A 21293-nucleotide genomic window follows, 5' to 3' on the forward strand; every position below is an offset into this window, starting at 1 on the left:
GTCCTTTTCAGGACCACGAATACTCAATGTTACCGAACACCGTCGTTTATCGCCTAACATGATGGTGAAGAAATTATAAATCCACTAAAAGTATTAAACTGGATTGTTAGTTTAGATATGAAACAGGTTTTTTCAAATATCTATACAGCTTATAGATTACTTTTAACAATTCCTATCGCAAACTGCGAAACAGAAAGATAGTTTCCTGTTTTAAAACGCATAAAAAATATATATAGGTCGACGATGATCGATGAAAGATTGTCATCATTATCACGATTAAGTAAAGAAAGAGATGTACTTCGTTCTCTTGATTTTAATGATATTATTTCTGAATTTGCTGAAGCAAAGTCCTAGATGAAACCTATTTAATATTATTTTGCATCACCTTTTTAATGTTATATTTTCATTATGTTTAAATAAATGTTAAAACTAACAATTTTACTCATGAGTCGTTCGAAAAAAAATTTTTTTGCTATATTTATTTATTTGAATGAGGCCCTTTTTTCCTATTAGCCCTAGGACTGACACAGGTTTAATCCGGCGCTGATTGTAAATACTTTAGTAAGCTAACAGTTTGAAACAAAAAGTTGTTAGTATGTTGAATATTTGACGGACTATACTTGATTTTACTAATATTATGTCCAAAAAATTTATAATGTTATACAATTTGAGATTACCATTTAAATACTTTAAGAACATATTTTAAAGTTAGCATCATAATAATCACACAGACATACTTGCTTGTTCATGTTCTTTAAACAAAAAGTTTATGGAAATTCAAATTATTCTATCATTTATATTAGAATGCTTATCATATGCGTAAAAAAACTTAAAAATAATAGTCAAAGGAGATTTAAAATATTTCAACTTCCCGGAAAAAGTCATGGTTTAGTACGGATTTTGACCTAGTGCGGCAAGCACGCTACCCGGGACGATATTCGTTCGAAAACATCGCGACTTTCCGGAGAATCATCGATGTATGCGACGTATACGTGACAGCGAGTATTAGCACATAAGATTGCGGACGACGTAGTGTCAAATCACCAAAAAGTTAAAAAAAAATAGATAACATGTAGCGTGAGACGTCAAAAACATATTTAGAAATTTTTACAAATTTTGTTGACGTTTCACCGGTGTGTAATCGGGCCCTGTCAACACTATACTTATGCTAATAGGATTATCGTTTCAAATTTGTTCTTGTATAAGATAATCAAATCTTTTACGCCACAATATACCAATGGAAGAAAATTCAACCCGTTTAAATAGATGAGGAGAGCATGTCGTCACTGCTTTTTTAATGTTATTTTATGTTATTTGTTTTACTGATGTACTTGCCATATGAAGCGCAACACGTGCCCCTCGATTGACGATATTTTGATTTTTTCAAGGTTTTTCAAGGAACATATTGAACATATTGCAAGAATTCTGGCAGCGATAATAAGTAAGGAATTTAAATTACAGAATGCAGATTAGCAAAATAGTCTAAGAAAAACTTGGGGCATGTTAATGTATGTAATATTAAGTTTAATAGACTTTAACCACTTAAGTTTAACAGAATTTAAATAAAAGGCTTGGAAAATTTTTTCCGTTGTAAAGTACAAAAAAAATGACAAAAATAGCTATTTTAATAACGCTTATTGCTATATTTGGAAATTAGTAGATTAAAAAAATAACTAAATAAAAAATCTGCTACACTTAAGTCGAAAAGAATTTTTACTACAAAACTTTTGAGACCGCAAGGATCCGGATTGGTGAAAAATTGCATTCAAAATCATGCGGTCAATGACTTAGAAGTCACAAGTCAATATAAATGTTTGATGGATGATTTTTAATTATAAGAGGAACTACAGATATATTTTTTGTTGTAAAAGGACCTATAAAAACATATTTTTACATCAGAAGCAAAAAATTTTCATAGTAATCCTTAATTTTCATGTTTTTAATTTATAGGCATAAACACAGGTGTGTCCCCTTAAATCATGAATCGATGAAGAGTTAGAAGATATAAAATTTTATATATCTCAGTTTGATGTAAAGATCGAATATGAAAAAGATAATTTAGAAGCCGGACTGATTCAGCCGAAATCTAGTTTTTGAGTCGTCTACGAAGGAGGAAGAGATAATAAAACTAGTCAATTTAATGGAGCAAAAATACATAATAACACATCAAAAGGAAAATAAGAAGTTACAGGACGAAAAAAAGAAAATATAAAGAAATTGGTACATTATGAAGTAGTGGCATAAGTAGCAGATTATGGTACGGCAGAGTAAAGTGCCCGAGCGCAGCGAGGGTGTTTCTACCGTTCTGATAATGTGCTACTTATGACACGTGTACAGTACACATAAGCTTCGCTTGTATATCTTTTTAAATGACATATGAAAGAAGTGGTGCAAACTTATAGCCCCAAAATACTAAGATAATAAAAAGTTTACTAGAGAAAAAATTCCTTAATGCTACATATAAAAAGGAGTGTTAATTTGACTCTTACGATCTTTGTTGAGCTTAAATAGTCTGAAGAATAATGTTTTTTTTTCAATTGTATGTCTATGGTTTCAACATCAATCTCATCATCCGTAACTATCGGTTCTGCCTTGTGTTGAAGAGGTACCGATGTTTTTAAAGATTGTACAGACGTTTGTATTTTCATCTCATCAAACGAATTGCTAATTACTGGTTGGAATGCTGATTTATTTATTTGATCGTTAAATGCCGAAACGATTTGTGGAGATCCAGTTTCTCCACTACACAAGCTTTTCGTTGAACCTTGTGAAAAAATTCGAAAAAGATTTTACATGTAACACAATGGAAATTTTACAATCTAAATGTATAAACTTGGTTAATTAAACGAATCAAATCCATTGCTAATATATTGTCAAAACACTTTCTCTAAAAAATCTGATCAATCCTACATTTGTTTTCAGTTAACACAAAAACAATTTGATGAAAAAACTAACTCAAAATAGCATAAAATAACAAGTCAATTAATTAAAGAGTTAAAAATTAAAAAACAAATGGAAAAACAGGAAAATTTATCAATCAAATAAATAATAATAAAAAAATCGAATGAGTAAAAAACTCAAAAAGTAAAATAAAACACAAAAACATGAATCCAACAAGTAATATTTGATTTTCAAGAAATTACTCGGATTAGTCAACTAAATAAGAGGTAACGAGTTCCAAAAACTTTTGAGAGTAAGTACTCAATGATTATGCACTAGTTATGAAAAATAGATGCTTATGTTGGGATTTTCTGAGTTTTATTTTTGTTTCTTGATTTTTTAGTAACTAGTTTGGTTTTTTGTTTTGACTATTAATTGTTCGATTCATGTTTTTTGTTTTTATTTCGTATTTTACTTAATTGATTTTTTTATTATTACTTATATTGATTAAACAACTTTTTTGGTTTTATTTTACGTGTCTTTGAATTTTTATTAATTTTGATAAAGATGTTTTACATCTTACAGCTATTCGTAACAGCTGATTTTTTTATTTATATATATTTTTAATTAATTCTAATATTTATTATTGTTTGAAGTAATTTATCAATTTTTTCTCAAATTTCATGGTTTTTTCCTTATTTTCTATGTTTTTTGGCTCTTTGCAAGCTACCAAATTGTCTATAATGGTGACTCAGTTATCAAACTTTATCAGAAGTTATATTTTGGTGTATTGATGAACATATTACAAGATTGGCCGATTTGAGGTATACGAACAATTTTATTTTTTGACTTACATGGTATCTTACACTATTTTTTCAATTTTAAGGGGTTTTGAGGTTATGAATGTCATTTTCGAGTACAGACTTGAATTATACATCAAATTTTATATGGAAAAACATGGTTTAGAAATTTTTTCATATGCACCCGAGAAAAGCAGAGTAACAAGCAGAATATCCTCAAAACATGAAAATCCAAATTTAAGCCCCTATAGATCCATGAGGGTTGGACCTAGGGGGCTGTGCTTTTCAGGATTTTCATTTTTCAATGAGTTCTTGAAAACTAAATGGTTAGTTTCAACTTCATTTTTTTGACCTGCAACACCTGTTGTGGAATAGCCCATATACATACATGCATTGATCAATATCAAATTTGAAAACATGCGTAATAGTGCGTAGAGTCTCGCGACACCTATTCTATGTATTATATTATGTAGACTCGCTTGCGCGCCGACCAGCCAGCGTTATAAATCATGGCGCTAATTCGAGCTGGCACGCAGTTTCACTCTTAGACTTGCCAGAGTCGGAACTCGCTCGCCCACGAGAGCCACGTAAATAAACCTGAGGTGTACTAAAATACTCGGCCTTCTTATTTTTTGTCCCTCTTCAAGCCTCCTCACCCAGTTTTGAACCGAGAAGCTTTACCAGCGACCGCTAGGTGGCGCAGCACCGGCACCCACAAGCAACGTATCCCCGCCGGGACTTCAGTATCGGCCACTTCGAGCCTCAGTCACTCGACTTCGGTCACTCGGCGAGTGCAGCCCGGATCTTCCAGCCACACCAAACCAGCAAGGCCAAGTCAGACCCGTCACTGCAGCCAAGTCGTATTACGAAGACCCAGCCGAATACCTGACCAAATGATTATTGTTGTTATGCAAATCGATTATGTAGAGTAATTAAGGTAAAATATTTATAATATACATTAATACAGTACAAATAATTAATATCAATATTATTGTTTCAGCCAGGGACATATGTTAGATTGCGAAATATATTCGCTCGTTCATCGAATGAGTATGACGAGACTGGCAATAGATATGAAATAAAAGTAGACCGAAATACGCAATTGGCATATTTCAATTGATCGTTTGAATGTTTTTGTGTTTTGACACGTATATTTCATTTGTATTTCAATTGTTTAATTTATATAGTTCTTGTTCAAGTTGTTTATTGTGTCGTAAGTGATTGATAATTGTACTTTGAGTTGTTCGTTAAAAACTTAGATTTTTCTTAGCTATGTAAGTAGCTGAATATAAAGTAGCATGTGGCGTGACGTATGTGGCGTGGAAATTAATTTATTTTTCAAGTTTTTGTATTGATTTTTTAATAGATGCGTATTGACAAGAAAATGTAATGTTTATGTTAAAAAATAAGGTGACATCGAGAAAGTGAGATACAATGGAATAATTTTTTTCCGTTGTTTCTGTTCATTTCTTTTTCCAATTGATGGTATACTGGATATTACATAATGTTCCTTGTAATGAATGTTTAATATATAATATGACTCGTCAAAATGTATACACGCATTATTTCATTTTCGCCCTTGCCCGACAATCATTCACAATCAACGCAGTTACTTGTGACAGTAACAATTCAGCTCCTGTTAAAAAGTCGAAACCCGCTTCCGTGATGCCGTGGGACATGTAATACTTTAGTTTTATTCATATTACTGAAACGTCAGCTTTGATGAAGGAAACAGAAGAATAACTTGCTAAGTAGGACACTCACACACAGGGAAAAATCATGCAGGCCATTTTGGAAAGCACCCTTGCCACCTCGTAATATACAAACACAAAATGTCGCGATATGCGCGATTTGTTCGACTAAATGTAAGGTGTGGATAATAATAAAACAATGCTTATTAATGCTGAGCGAAGCGAAGTCGTTTATCCTTTCAGCCCAATTGATTTCGGCATATTTCGTGACAACGGTTTCTAGAGAACGACGTCACGGAATGTTCTGAAATTTTTAAGGGTTGTTAACGGCGGTCAGTTGAATGTCTGATTGCCACATTCCGTCGACCTGGGGCACCAGGTCACCGTTCTGGCCCCTGTAAAAACTTCTTCGAGAATTTTCGTTATTTTTGGGTTGTACTGACTGTGGATATTTAAGTGTTTGGTGGGGGCCAGGGTATAGGCTAAAGATGTTGGTTGTTGCTTCTGCTGATGTTGCTGCTGCTGCTATCTCCGCTGCTGACTTGCCTTGGCAGATATGTGCTAAAGCGAGAATATATGTACATGTTCAAATTTTTATACTGTGTGCACTATCTGTGCCGTAGCAAAATATATATGTTTAGATTAAATAATGTGCACTTAATGTGCTGTTACAAAAATATATATGTTTAAAATAAAACAATGTGCACTTTATGTGCTGTAACAAAAATATATGTTTAAATTAGTACAATATGCACTTTATGTGCTGTAGCAAAAGTATATGTTTAAATTAACATTTTTGGTTCGAATTGACGCAATACATGTAATATTTAACATTGAGTGCTGTACTTATTTGTACTTAGATTTTTAAATCACATTTTTTTTGGCTTAAATTTAAAATCACTTAATTCAATTAATTTATTAATAGTACTTAATTTGTACTTGGATTTTTGGTAGGATTTCACCTCAAATTGTATACAATAATTATTAATCACAGCTGAAATTATAGCTGAACAATTGCAGTCGAACTGCTTGATTTGTGCTGATTTGCACCAAGGCTACATAGAAAATAATACAATAATTTGCACTCGTGTGCTTGAAAAAATAATATTATTACCATTGTAAAATAAAACTTTTACTCAATCTTACGCCTACATATACACTTACCACTCTGAGACCGGTCAATAACAACTGCCTCTATGAGCTCTGTAAAAATTTAAGGGGATTTTAGGCAATTGAAAATTGGATAATTTAACTTTAACGCCAGCTTGAACAATGGGCAGAAGGTCATCAAGATTTTCAAGCAATATACTCGCACTATTTATAATTTTAAAAGTTTCCAAATTTGCTACAGGCAGTTTCTCGACGAGAGTTATCATACTCTTCGACCAACTCATTGTCAAGCGTTTTAAGAACATCAAATTAAGAAAACTAAACTCTTCCGAAATAACTAAGTTGGAAATAGTCAAATCAATTAAGTTAGGCAGACTATTTAATAAGTCTTGTAGCCTTGGCTCTAAAAATGATGCGTTCGTTAGATCAAGAAAAGTGATTTTATCGGCAAATTTAAAAGTCCAACTTTCAATGTCCGATTCCGGCTCAGGGTAATGACTTGGTTTAGAAAACGTAATTGAAATTGCGTAGAGAGAATTTTTACCCGAAAATAGTGCTTCGACCCACCGACCAAGTTTTGTACAAAAATCAACCGCGAAACAGTCGTGTAATAACAACACCTCAATAGTTTTATTATTTTTAATCGCAACAGCAAAGTCCGCGAAAGTCAATTGCGTGCATTTTACCATTTTCACGCATTTTGCACTCGTCGATGACAGAAAACTGCCGCGTACTTGACTGTTTTTATCTATTTGAAGTCGGTGTGCTTGCTCAGAGGCGAGGGTCTTGTCGAAGCTTGAGGTAAACTCTTCGAGAAAACATGTCTCGAGAGAGAAGTTATCCGCTAAAAATTGTAATACATTTTTACTTAAAACTATAGCCTGTAAATCAATTAATTTTATTTTATATTTCGCATCCGCGTCCCCCCGGCTGCATCCATAACGCATCGCTCGCAACGCCTGACTCACCATATTAACATCTGCTGAAATATTATTATCGTTGAATTTTAGAACTTGTGGCTTAAATTTAGAAAAGTGCTCTTTGAAGAAATTATTAATTTTAGTGTACGTGAACAACGGCCAATTATTGTCATAGAATTTGCTAAATAAAAGAGTTAATACGGTCGGATTAAATGAGAACGAGTTTGTGATGTTTAATGATGAGTCAGAGTCAAGATATAAAAATAAGCGAGGTAAAAATCGGGTTGCTTCCAGGAAGGGATGCAGGGCGCATTTTTTCGACGAGGTCTGCTGCAAACTCAAAACGGGTCTACCGCCTGCATACAGACTACTGTTGGGTCTTATTTTAGCTTTACATGGTTTAAAAGCTTTAATGTTATTACAATAGAAACCAACCTCGAGGCGATTTAATAATGCTGCCGTTTGCAGCTTTAATGAGGTTGCAAGATTCTTACAGACTAAATTGTAATAAGTCTTATTGCCTGGTTTTTTAAGATTAACAACGGAAAATCCATCCTGCACGAATGGGTGTAACAGCTCGAAAATTTCAGAGACACGCTGCTTCTTATGAATGTTAGAAAGAAAAAGTTTCAAGACCGGCTGGTTATTAATGAATAAAACCGGCAGACTTGGCAAGATTTGAAAGAAAGCAGCCGCTCTGCCATGCAGCTTCAAAAGCTTATCGTCCCTCTCCTCGTCAGCCTCGCAGAAAAGCTGCTCGATGTCAGAAAAAGCCTCGTCGAAACCGACCGCGATGTCAGCAAACTCCGGAGAGCGAGCGACCTCAACATGAACCGAAGTTCGCAGTTTCTCCAAAGCTTCAACGAGATTCCTAAAAAACAGAGTTAAATTACATGTTATCTGCGCTTTTTCAAATACAACGAATTAGACAGCTCGCTGCTAGCTTTTCTTTTATTTACAACACCCGGATTAGCGTCAACATGCATTAAACACTCAGAATGACTTCTGGAAGGGACGTCTCTTTCAATTTCACCAAGGTTTTCACTACCTTCTGGAATACTATAATTTTCACCATCAATCTCTACGACTTGATTCACTTCATCGTCTAATAAGGACGGCGGCTTATGAATAAATTGGAGGAAACCATTTTCACTCCTCTCGTTAACAACAACATTTTCTCGCCTGTCAGCCGAGGCCGCCAAGGGGGGTACAAGAAAACTGCGACTCTCAGGAGCAGAGTTAGTGGCCGAATCGTGCAGAGGAACAGAAATGGGTGTTCTACACGGAAAAACTTTTGACCATGTTTCAAGCTCAAATACCTAGAGATATATTCGCGCTCTGAGTCGAGCACAATTCATGCTCAGACTCGAGTGCGAAACGCCTTCGAGTTCTGTCTACTACTAACTATGATCTTAAGCTGAGCGATGAGGCTCGAGAGCGATTCACGCTCAGTCTCGAGGCTGAATCGCGCTCAGTGCTGGTGACGAAACGAGCTCAGTAAAGTCGTGTGTGATTCGTTTTCAGTAGTTGAGCGTGAAACATGGTCAAAAGTTTTTCCGTGTAGAAACAATATTTTCATCCAACTGAATCATGTAGGAATGGTTTTCTAAAAAGAAGTCGTCATTATTATTATTTTCATTATTATCACTCTCGGAACTATAATTTTGGCACGGATTACTATCTTTGTTATTCGCAACGAGTTTATCTTGCTTATCGACTTCTTCCGGCGGCGACCAATCTTCGTAACCCGGCAAATTCTGCACGCACGTGAACGCCGGCTTAATATGCTCTGTAGAAACTCTCGTTACTTTGCCATTAACTTCTATATCGAACCACTTTCGGAGAGGGTCTCTGTCCTTTACAACATGCGGCTCGGTATAAGGTCTCACGGGCGACGGTTTAATATCCATAACTCGTTTATAAACTTGAGTGCAATTGTCAAGATCTTTAAAGTAAAAAGGCGCGGTTTTATCTTTGTGTTTAATGGTCAACGGCCTCACGTCGAGCATATATTTCAAAAAGTTATCTTTGAAAGCCTTAGTATCAGGGTCGTCATCCTCAAATTCACAAAATATACCTGGTATACGTAAAGCCGTGCCATAAAGCATTTCCACAGGGCTAAGTTCTGTATCTAGAGGTCGAGTTTGCAAACCAAGCAAAATAGCCGGCAAAGAATCGAGCCACTGGCCTGTCCGCTCCCGACAACGAAACGCGGCCTTTAAAGCACGATGGAAACGTTCGACTATGCCGTTACTTTTTGGGTGATACGGAGTCGTGCGGCATTTCTCGATGCCGAGCGCGCGGCAGACAGACTTAAATAAATCGTGCTCGAACTGAGCACCCTGATCAGTAGTTATAATTGACGGAGTACCGTAACGACAAACCTAATGGTTTACAAAAGCTTCAGCAACAGTTTCAGAACGTATATTTTTCAAGGGAATGGCTTCCGGCCATCGCGAAAAACGATTAATAGTCGTTAGCAAATAAGCATAGCCGCGCACCACGGGCATTGGACCGACCAAATCCATATGGATATGTTGAAACCGAGCATCGAGCGCATCGAAGTGTAAAGGCGCTGGCTTATTATGTCTTGTAATTTTAGACGCCTGGCAGTCTAGACACGCCCTGCAAAAAAGAGCAATATCAGATGATATATTTGGCCAAACATAGAATTTTCGAATAAGCTGATCTGTAATTTTAGCACTCGGATGGGCCAACGAATGAAAGTTTTCGAAAATCTTTGGTCTAAGCTTCAAAGGAACATACGGACGAATACGCTCACCCGACACTTCGGCAGATATTTTAACATTTGATGGCTTCCAAACTATTCGCCAAAATCTAAACGGACATTTGGATGGATCTTTTTTAATACCTATTAATTCCGTGTCGTGCGCCTGCGCGAAAGCCAGCTCTTTAAGCGAAATACTAGTCGGCATATTTATTGCATCGATATGTCTAGCCAAATCAATACTCGCCACTGTAGGACCAGGCTCGCCCACCGTTGCCTCATCTAAACGAGACAAAGCATCAGCTACAGGATTCTGTGGACCCGGTAAATATTCAATTTTGATGTCATATTGGCAAAGATACTCGATATGAAGCCGTTGTCTAGGAGGAGACTTTTTATGCGATTGCGTAAGAGCATAAGCGAGCGGCTTATGATCAGAGCACACTGTAAATTCAACGGATTCAAGATAATATGAAAAATGTTTGACCGATTCTACTATCGCAAGCAACTCTCTATCATAAGTCGCATAACCGCACTGAGCCTTATCAAATTTTCTAGAAAAGAAAGCCAGTGGCTTCCACTGACCCTCGTCCAACTGCTCGAGCACTGCGCCCATGGCATAATCAGATGCATCAGTGCATACACGCAACTGAGCATCAGCCTGAGAGAAAGATAAATATGCCGCATTCGCCAACGCTCCCTTGAGATTCTCGAAAGCCGAATTCGCCACCTCGTTCCAAAGAAGCAAAGCCTTATCTTTGCGTTTTTGTGACGTAATCATTTTATTGAGTTCTATTTGCAAACTGGCTGCATTAGGAATACAGTGATTATAGAAATTAATCATTCCTAAAAATCTACGTAATTGTTCAATGGTCAGTGGTCTTGGAAAATTTACTATTCGGTCCGTCTTCTCTGGCAGCGGCCTATAACCAAATTTATTTATAATAAAACCCAAAAATTCTACCTGTTCCTCCGCGAAAACACACTTACTCAAGTTAAGTTGCAATGCCGCGTCTCTGAGACGTTTAAAAACCAGTTCGACGTGAATACGATTAATCGCAGGATCCGGCGAAGCTATCAATATGTCGTCAATGTAAACATAAGCAAAAGGTAAATCACCGAGTACCGCGTCCGCGTATCGCTGAAACGTTTGCGCCGCATTTCTCATACCGAACGACATCACGCAAAAATGAAACAACCCGAACAGCGTGATAAGTGCCGTTTTCGGCCTATCTTCCAATCGAACTGGAATCTGATTAAACGCCTTCTCGAGATCAAGAGTAGTAAATATAGTGGAATTATGCAAAATATGGGAAAATCTTGTAAGCGTTTCACCGGGTATCTATTCGGTACCGTGATACTATTTAACTTTCTATAATCGCCGCAAACGCCCCACGTGTTGTCTTTCTTAGCAACCAAATGAATTGGGCTAGCCCACTTGCTATCAGATCTCTCAGCGAGGCCTTTATCGACTAAATCGTTAAAATAAGCCTGAGCAGCTTGTAATTTCTCGGGGTTTAACTTGCGATGCCTCTCAGAGACAGGTGGACCTTCAGTTACAATGTCATGATAAACGTTCATTTCTTTCAGAGGCTTTCGTTGCCTCGAGTCATAAATCATAGGGTAGAGAGAGAGCAAATCTCTATATCTTTGATCCGAAGATAAAAGACAAAGAGAAAAGCTCTGAGTCGATACAACTTCTCCCGTGGCAAAAATCGAATTGTCAGGACGAAGCAGTCTTTTATTGAATAGGTCAATTAATAGTTTAAAATTAAATATGAAATCAGCTCCGAGTATTGGATAAGGAACCTGGGTAACAATAACACTCCACTTAAAAGGCTTGAGTTCTGTGAACTGCAATTCCATTTCTACCGAACCGTACGTAGCGAGCGGAGACATATCGGCGGAGAAAAGCCGTAAATTTGATGAATTTGATACATTCGCAAGCTCTCTCGGCACCACTGAAACTTCAGCGCCCGAGTCACAATGAGCCAACTCAATCCGCTAACTCGATCAAACACGTACAGGCGCGGCGAATGCAACGATAAATAAGGGGTTTCTTGAAAAGTTGAACCCGAGTCGATTGACCCCACTATCGGCACGGGTAAAACTAGTTTTTTGGCTGATCAGGGGAATGCTCTTTCCACTTACAAGTAGTCTCAGGAGGACATTTCAACGCCTTTTCTTTATATTTTCTATGATAATAACAATAAGGGCTGGAGGTATCTCCGCGCGACTGCTGAGTATTCAGCTTGCCCAACTGAGAGATTGAACGCGACATTTCCTTAATCACTTCTTTAATTTCATAAATCCTTGAAATTCGGAATCGCGATTACAAGCTTGTTCATTATTATTAATTTTGTCTACATCTATTTTATGTAAGACCCTGTTTGGGTTTTGCAATTGATAAAAGACTTCATCAGCCCGTACAACTAGTTCTCTTTCATTTTGCAAGTCAATATTTGAACTCAGATGAACAGCTGTTTGAGGAGGCAATTTCATTTTCCAAAATTGCAAAATCGTTCCGCGATCGAGAAATGAACTACCGGAACCACACAATGCATCTAAAAATTCCGATGGACGTTTATTACACTGTTGCCCTCCGAGAATTTCATAAAATTTGTTCATTAAAGCCTTGGGATGCTCTACTTATTTTCTCATTAAAATATTTTTAAGTGCTTCGTATTTCCTCTCAGCAGGCAAGTTTCTTATAGAGTCAGCCAATTCGGCAATAACGTCACCACCCAACGCGGTAAGGGTAATATTATATTTTTCACGATCTAATGTAATACCCAACGAATTAAATCTCTCTTCGATCTGTTCGATCCAAATCTCTGGAGTCTTTTTCCAAAAAGGAGAAAAATCTTGAAACTTCCGCGCAATCGCCGAAGCAGAGGACGAAGGGACCACAGGCAACGAAACATTCGAAGGCGTAATATGATCTCTGGAAGGTAAGCTATTTATATCAAAAGGATCAAACAAGTGACGCGCTCCGCTCGCATTTGGAGGATTTCGATAACACGTCGACAAAGCAGAAACGCCACTGACAGGGTTAGCCTCGCCAAGACTCAACAAGTCAACGTGACTATTAATAATTGGGCTCTGCACAGAAGCGAAAGAATTTCCTCGAAAAATTGGCACTCGCAAGGGTTTGTCTAACTGCATCATTAATAAAATTATTCTGCTGCGCCGAATTGCTAGACGCGCCTGAACGCAACTCCATGACATTCTCAGTTAACATCTTAATAGAGTCTGTGAGTTCCTTTAAGGGCAGCTCTTTCAACGCTTCGACCGCGTCAACAGCCGGAGACCGCGAAGACCTGAAATTCTCCTGCAACAAATGCAGACGCGAGTCATCGGGCACGAGAGGGGCCGACTGATTATCGCGTGAGCTTGGGATTGTCTCCCATCTTATCGGCAAAAATAACCTAACAAAGAGTCACTAAAAAAAAAAAAATACTATAGGTCGCTAACGACTCGCAAAAGGGGTATAAAAAGAAAAAAACTTTGGTGAAATTGAAATTCTAATAACAAGTAAAAGGTGAAAAAGTTAATGATAATGAGGGATGAATAGTGAAAAAGATGACGTGATGAAATGGAACGGTCTGGGTAAAAAGCGATCAAGACCGCGGTCGCACAAGTGCGGCAATGAAAAATGAAACACGAAAATTAGTTTCAAAAAAATTAAGCCACAAATTCAATTTAAGACTTGCTGAAAAATAAAAAACTCATTGCATTCATTCAGGCTATAATCGCCTCTCACACAACCCAAGAGCCGCTCAACTCTGCAAGATAAAGTGCTACACGCCTCACCTCCCGAGACTCTATCGCGTAATTACAGCAAAAAATATAAATGGCAGACGACACCCGACGAATATCACCAATGAGGCGTCAAAAGTTTAAAAGAAAACTAAAAAGGTCAAAACGCATCCTTAAATGTTCGATCGATAATTGCAAAATAAGCAATTTAATAAAAAGAAAACGTGTGCCAAGACTGCACTACGAAATGAAAATAATTCAGTCAAACATAACATAATTTTAACAGTTTACGCATCTGTCGACTACGAAAAGGAATTCGAGCCGAGAGATAACGATTGTCAGCGTATTGGGACAATGTCTCTACGTTACGTAAGCGCCCCATGGGCTATTGTAATTGTATATATCGCGCAGAGGGCTAATGATTGTATATATGATTAACTCAATTGAGTGCTCATCGCTGATCAGAAGACAAAGTCGATAAAGCCCAATATGAGAACCAATTCGTGTCAGCCATAGTTTTGCAAAAACACAAAAACAAAAAGTTATAATCGAATAATGATTATGAGTGTGCAATGCACAGGGTACCCAGAGAAAAATAAAAATAATCTGCAGTATAGCAGAGAAAAGTAGTCTGCAGTGTAGCAGAAAAAAAAGGTAACGCTAAGCGTAAAATAAAATATGTAACATATTCGTATATACGAAAAAGTATAATACAAAATATGCCTGCTTAGTACAGCAAATAATACGCTAAAGTCAAGTGCCACAGAATTCTGTCAACAAAAATCTCGGAAACAAAATTCAAATCAAACACATAAACTGAAATCGTAGAAATATTACAGCTCGAAATTAATACACAAGGAGCAATGAGACATACTCGCGTTGACTCGAGCAAAACCGGCTTGCGAAATACAAGCCGATCAACGAACGAATAACATTTGCGGCGCGTGACCAAAACAATAATTTAAACTTGAAAACGTAAATATTCAAATCACGGCCGATATTCGTCCGGTGTCGTTGCCTTGAGCAAAATTTCAATAAACAAAAACGAGAGATTACTTTAATGATTACTCTATGTAAACAATGTATAACACTCTTGAAGGTGACTAAGTCCAAAAATTCAAAGGGAATGTCCGAAAAGAAAATCTAAATTAACGGTTATCGCGACAAAAATCCGCATACTTTTTCACACATTCTAATAATTTTCAGCAAGTCTACCTACTCATTAAACTAATTCAAAGATAAAGGCAAAAGAATATGTGCGTACATAAATTAGCAGCTACACATGCTTTTGTAAATCTTTGACTGATTTCTAATAAACGCTTATTAATCACGACCGCCCCAAAAATTAATCCACGTATCAAACTCAGGCTTGAACTCGAAAAGCATGCCCTAGCCCAACCACTAGTACATCAACTTAACTAAATTCTAAAAGAATTCAGCTATATCAAGATAGTAGCTAGCAGAAGAACGCAGACAGCAAAAAAAAACTACGCACAAATGTGACATAAAATGCCTAAGTTTGCACGTTTTGTATGATAGGTTAATTAAAAAAAAATAATACGCGTGGATGCAGCCGAGGTAATGAAAAGAACGCTTACGGAGTCGATAAATTCTTCCAATCCGTTGCACCAGGTTGAGCCATGCTGTTGAACACCGAAAACCCGATGACGATGCGCAGCGATGACGAGAGAATGCCGCAGCGACGATGAAGAATGCCGCAGCCAAAGTCGCACAAGCCGGCGCCGACAAAGGGGATGTCGAAAACAATGAAAATTCACTCTGCGAGGCCGACGATGTTCCAAAAATCACCCCACGCCGAGAGCCGTTGCCTCCGTGATGGTGCAAAAACGCCGTAGCCAGAGTTGATCAGGCCCACGCAGTCGAATGGCACGTCGAAAACGATGAAAATTCACCTTGCGAAGGCCGACAATGCTCCGAAAAAATGCTCCACGCCGAGAGACGTTACCGTTGAAAAAAGTCGACCAAAGTCGAAACGAGCTGTGCTGTCGGCTGCTATCTCCGCTGCTGACTTGCCTGGGCAGATTGGTGGCCAAAGTTCCACACTCCTTTGGCCGATAATGTAATCGCGTGTACAAACGCAGGGATAGGAAGAGATGAGGAAGATTAATTGAAACTCGGCTGACTAAATTTATAAGTCCACCCTTAAACCCAAGGCTAAACGGGAGATCACTGCTTTTATACGACTTTCACTGTTTAGAGATTGTAGTTTGCGTCGTGGCGCAGCGCGTAAGTTTTTGCCTTTACAGCTGGGTGCCCGAGTTCGATCCCAGCATCGAGGAAAACTTTTTTTTTCACGATCTTGCTTTCTTGATCTGCACAATTTTTTTTTCTTTTTCTCAGGGCTTCAGACTAGCATATTTGCATATAAATGCATTATGTAAAAATTATTTATAAATAATTAAAACATGTGAGGTTAACTAAATTAATAATAATATAAATACAATGTAAGATAATAATTAAAAAGATGAAAATTTAATTACAATGAAGTTAATTTTCCGTATTTATCATCTATTATAATTAATATAACATTATTTATTTAAACTCAAATCTTTTAATTATTTATAATTAATTATGTATAATGTGCTCCCATACAAATATGCTAGTCTGAAGCCCTGAGAAAAGGAAAAAAAATTGTACCGATTAAGGGCTTATATATACCTTAAAATCACATAATTTTAAAATACATGAAAATATAAGTAAAAATTAAATCTGGTGAAATGGAAAAATTCTCCTCTTTTACAACCCTTTTTTCAACCAGAAATCACCCTGACATACCCCAAATTAACTTGAATACAGCCTAGATGTACTAGGCAAGTCAGAATTCCCAAAATTAATCATACCCTCCTGGCCCTTAGCATTCCAAGTGATAAAATTAATTTTGAGACCCCAGGGTCATTTTATTTTGTTTGTCAGAGTGATTTTTATAGCCGCTACTACAGGCAAGATTGTTAATTAGATTTAACTATATTTTTATTCATTAAAACCACTTTTTTAATAATTATTTATCCATTTTTTCACAATTTTTGTGGTAGTCGGCTTACAGAAAGACCTACAGAGGTCCAAACATCCTCCCTGTAGTAGCGGCTATACCCAAACATGTGCTGAACAAGTCCCTGCAACCTGGACCCTGAAGTTCAAACGGTTCTTCTGGAATCTTACGAGAACAGGGCCATTTTTAGCAAAAATACAACTCTCCAGGATAAGCGTTTAAAGAAACAACTTTAATAAACTTATATAACTTTGTTTATTCACTCTCTAATAAGAATATTGTTTATCAGAATGAATTAACAATGTTTTTCAGAGTCATCCTGATCACTTATGTATACATGTTCATACCATCTAGTACATTGCATTCAGTTTACTATGACAATACAACTTTCTATGCCAAAGTACTCAAAACATCATTTTGTACAATAATGTTTATTATGAGCTCACCAAGTTGCACTATTATAAGTAGCATGCATAAAGCCACTGTCAACATTCATTTCACAATTAACAATTAAAACAATACTGTGAATGAAATGTGTCAGACGGTATGAACATGTAAAAGCCAAAAAAAACCCTTGATGATTCACCCTTGAGTATCACTCAAATAAAACAAAACTCAATGCACAAAATAAACACAGAATTAACATTTTTTAATTGCACTATTAAATTTCATTAAATATTATACACTTTACAACAATAGTTTGCACAAAATTGAAAATAAAAATCCATATGCATTGAACTTATATTGATATATAAAGGAGTATAAATACAGCACCACCTGTCAAGCAACATGTGCTTATTTGAACTTCTGCTATTTGTCTGCACTCTGCAGTCTGGATTGTTGTTGTCTTTCTCTGCCTCGTACTGCCGCCTGTCGGCTGCCTCTCTGTGTATGTCTCATTGTAAACATAAACATAACCGCGAGTTAGCCAAAGAAAAGTAGAATCTGTGTATCTAAAATAAAAGTGTAAATTTTAATTAAAAAGAAATTGTCAACCACATTCCATAGTAATGTTTAGACCATAAATATTACTTACTGAAAAGGCCGTGATAATCAGATAAGTACTGCATTCTAAAAAATACATTTTTATAATCAAATTCAATGATACTTTGTGATTTTTTGCAGCTTACTGGTATGGTACTTGTTTTTTATTTACTAATCTTTCAAGAGCTTGCTATTTACATCTGCAACAAGAACATCAGATAAGAAGGTATGAATGCATATGTTAAATTTTATTTATTATGATGATTCAAAATTACTAAATTTGTTTTTCTACTTACAGTCAAAGTGATTATTTCAATGACCCCCTGGTACGTAGCTGTCATCATCAGGATAATTGTGCTTTCTTTTCAAATTGGCAGATCTAGTTTCTTTTGACGACATTGTTTTTTGGACCTCAGATTGGTAAATTCTTTTTTCATCAATTTTTTCACTATATTTTATTGCATTTGAGCCTGGATGGATATCTAATTCTTGCATTATTTTTAGGAGAGCTGACTTGCCGTCATTGAATGTGGAGACAGCAATAATTGCACCAATATTCAGTATTGTGCCACCACTCCACTGCTTCTTGGGCACGTACTTCCAAAGTAAATGGTTCAAAGACTCATTTGCATTTTGTGAATATGCTCCAACGCACTTCTCCAATAGCTCTACCTTCGACAAGTCTTTATAAATATTTTTAATATAATCCATTATCGCAGGAGGTATTGAACTTTTATGGACAAATTTGTTTGAAGTGCCTTGTGCTAGTGCTTTTTGCCATTTACACCAAGATTGTGCGCCAGGTGGACATAAGTGATGTTGTGGATTAGCATCTGTTGATCTTTTGTGGAAAAAAGTGGCCCATATATCATTGTACATGCCTGTGACCGTATTGTTTCTTCTGATGGCTAAGGTATAGTACGATGAAAGCTGATCTATAACTGCTGCTGTCAAACGTCCTCTTCCTCCTATTGTTTTGCCATCACTCAGTACATTTTTGCCACAGTCTTTCTTCTTGTTGCGAAGACGAGTTCCCATTCTTTTTCCCACGTGGTTGATGTCCTCTTTCTTTTCTACTATAAAACTTTCTCCAAATGGCTTGACTTGTTTTATTTTAGCGTACACTTTACAGTCACCATCACAAATATAATTTTTGTACATTACTCTATTCACAGTTGTTGCTCTTTTAAACATTTCCACAATACCATCTACTTCCATAAGACCAGAACTGCCAGTATGGTTGACTTTGCACTTTTCTTTATGTACATCAAACCACTCTAAGTATTCTGCTGAGTCCTTATTTTTGTTCTCCCATCTTCTGCAAGCTTGACAAAATTTGTTTTTGGTAATAATGTCTATAACTTTTCCAGTGTGATGGCCAATAAGAGAAGCAGCTCCTTGTAGAGATGTAAATCCTGGGGTGCGCCATGTTCCATCACCAGAAACAGATAGACCAGGATCATTTTTAGGGGTACGTTGTAACTCTTCTGCAACAGCTTGTTGCATTGATTCTGTGGCCACTTTCTTTGCAGCTATTTCAAGATTTTCATTGATAATCTGGTATGTAAGTTGGGTAACTGGCTGAGGTAAGTCCATCATTCCACATATTGTTTGTAGACCTGTTAGACCTAAACCTGCAGTGCGTGAGGCAAGAACCGATCTTCTGTTTACTTCATAAATGTTTTTTTTAGGTCCAACTAGTTTACTTGAAAGTACACTTGAAGAAAACTGACACTTTTTATTGGTGCACTCAAATTTCAGCTCAAATCCAAGACCACGGATGGATGTCTCATCAAAAACAAATTTTGCACCACACTGACAGAATACATTTTTTTGTAGGAAAGGAAGTAACAAGCTCAGGTCCACCAGTCGATACTGTGCTGGACTAACTTCACAATCAAATTGGTTTGAGCTGAGTTTAGATTTTGAAGCAGATTTTACTAATTTAGCTGCTTCAAAAGAAGATCTAGCCTTAGCATCTATATTTTTTTGATTCTGAGGAGCTGGGGTGTATCGATTACCCTTGAAAACAATATTTCGTTTTCTCCCAATTGATGCTTTTTTATCAGGATTACCCCTCCTTAGCTTACAAGCAGGCTCCATGATATAACTCTTACTAATTCTACTAACTCTAAACTAACTCTAGAAAATATAAATATTCAAACAATTATAGTAAAAAATAAAATTAATTTTAATCTAATTAACTATATCTAATAATCTTATAATGTTCTAATCTAATAATCTAATTCTAAACTATAACTTTTATTATAAAAAATTACTAACTAGTATTAAAGTAAATTATATATTCAAAAAAGGTAATAACTAAATTATATATTAAAAAAACTAATAATAAACTTACTTTATAAATATTTTATAAACTAATTCTGAACTAAATAAATTATATTTAAACTTATTATTTCTAATGTCTAAGATGAAATTAAAAATACTAATACTAAATATATAAATACTAAGAAATAATTAATACTAATGAAAAATACTAAAAGAACAGCTATTTATTTAGAATTTGCGTTGAGAAATATATTATGGAGTACTTTGTAGCGAGAAGAATCAAACACTGGTCTAATTAATTTTAACGTATATAAGGAATGTGATACCAATTACTTAATTGTTAAGCGGGGGTGATCATTTGAGATCGTTATATGCATCGGGTACGCTTGCCAACATGACCATGACAAAATCGAAATAATAATAGAATTCGCTCAAATTGATACAATGGATTTGTTCAGTAAATCGTTTGTATCTTTTGATTGGATTCGAATTTCGCATTTTTGAAAAAAGGGTTGAAAAGGGGAGAAAATTTCCAATTAAATAGGCTAAAAAACAAAAAATCGATTTTTGAAAATTTTAAGGTATATATAAGCCCTTAAGAAAGCAAGATCGCAAAAAATTTTACCTCAATGCTGGGATCGAACTCGGGCGCCCAGCTGTAAAAGCAAAAACTTACGCGCTGCGCCACGACGCAAACTACAATCTCTAAACAGTGAAAGTCGTATAAAAGCAGTGACCTCCCGTTTAGCCTTGGGTTTAAGGGTGGGCTTGTCTGCTCTTTGCTTACGGACACGACGTGTGCATGAGACTCACTACTCAGAGAGGAGCATCAAATTGCGTACGCTTGAAATCCTCACCTTTCAGGAGTCTTGCCCACAAACGTTTATATTTCCGGAGACTTTCTGTAAAGTTGACGGAAAACTTTTATGAAAGAGTTTTGAAAGCTTCCCGAAACATTGTGGTTAGTTGACAGCTAATTTAGTGGATTGGTACCTATACTCTTGCAAATTATCTTGCTGGCAAGGTTTATGAAACCTTTCTGGAAAATTCCTAGAAACTTTCAAAAACTCCGTTTTCGAACTTTTGATGTAATATTTCCGGAGACTTTCTGTAAGGTTGTCG

The 21293-nt window shown here is 36.3% G+C and overlaps 1 protein-coding gene across 1 annotated transcript in view; it reads right to left on the reverse strand.

The window, feature by feature from the left end:
* The window catches only part of LOC106651142 (ski-like protein), a 107559-nt gene that overhangs the window by 29000 nt on the left and 57266 nt on the right, over positions 1 to 21293 (reverse strand). The window contains exon 4 of the mRNA XM_023460235.1: positions 2490 to 2764. Within this exon, the coding sequence (XP_023316003.1) occupies positions 2490 to 2764 (275 nt within the window). The remainder of the gene's footprint in view (positions 1 to 2489; positions 2765 to 21293) is intronic.

The sequence above is a fragment of the Trichogramma pretiosum genome, unplaced genomic scaffold, assembly GCF_000599845.2.
Source record: "Trichogramma pretiosum strain Unisexual culture from Peru unplaced genomic scaffold, Tpre_2.0 scaffold83, whole genome shotgun sequence".
In the NCBI taxonomy this organism is placed as follows: domain Eukaryota; kingdom Metazoa; phylum Arthropoda; class Insecta; order Hymenoptera; family Trichogrammatidae; genus Trichogramma; species Trichogramma pretiosum.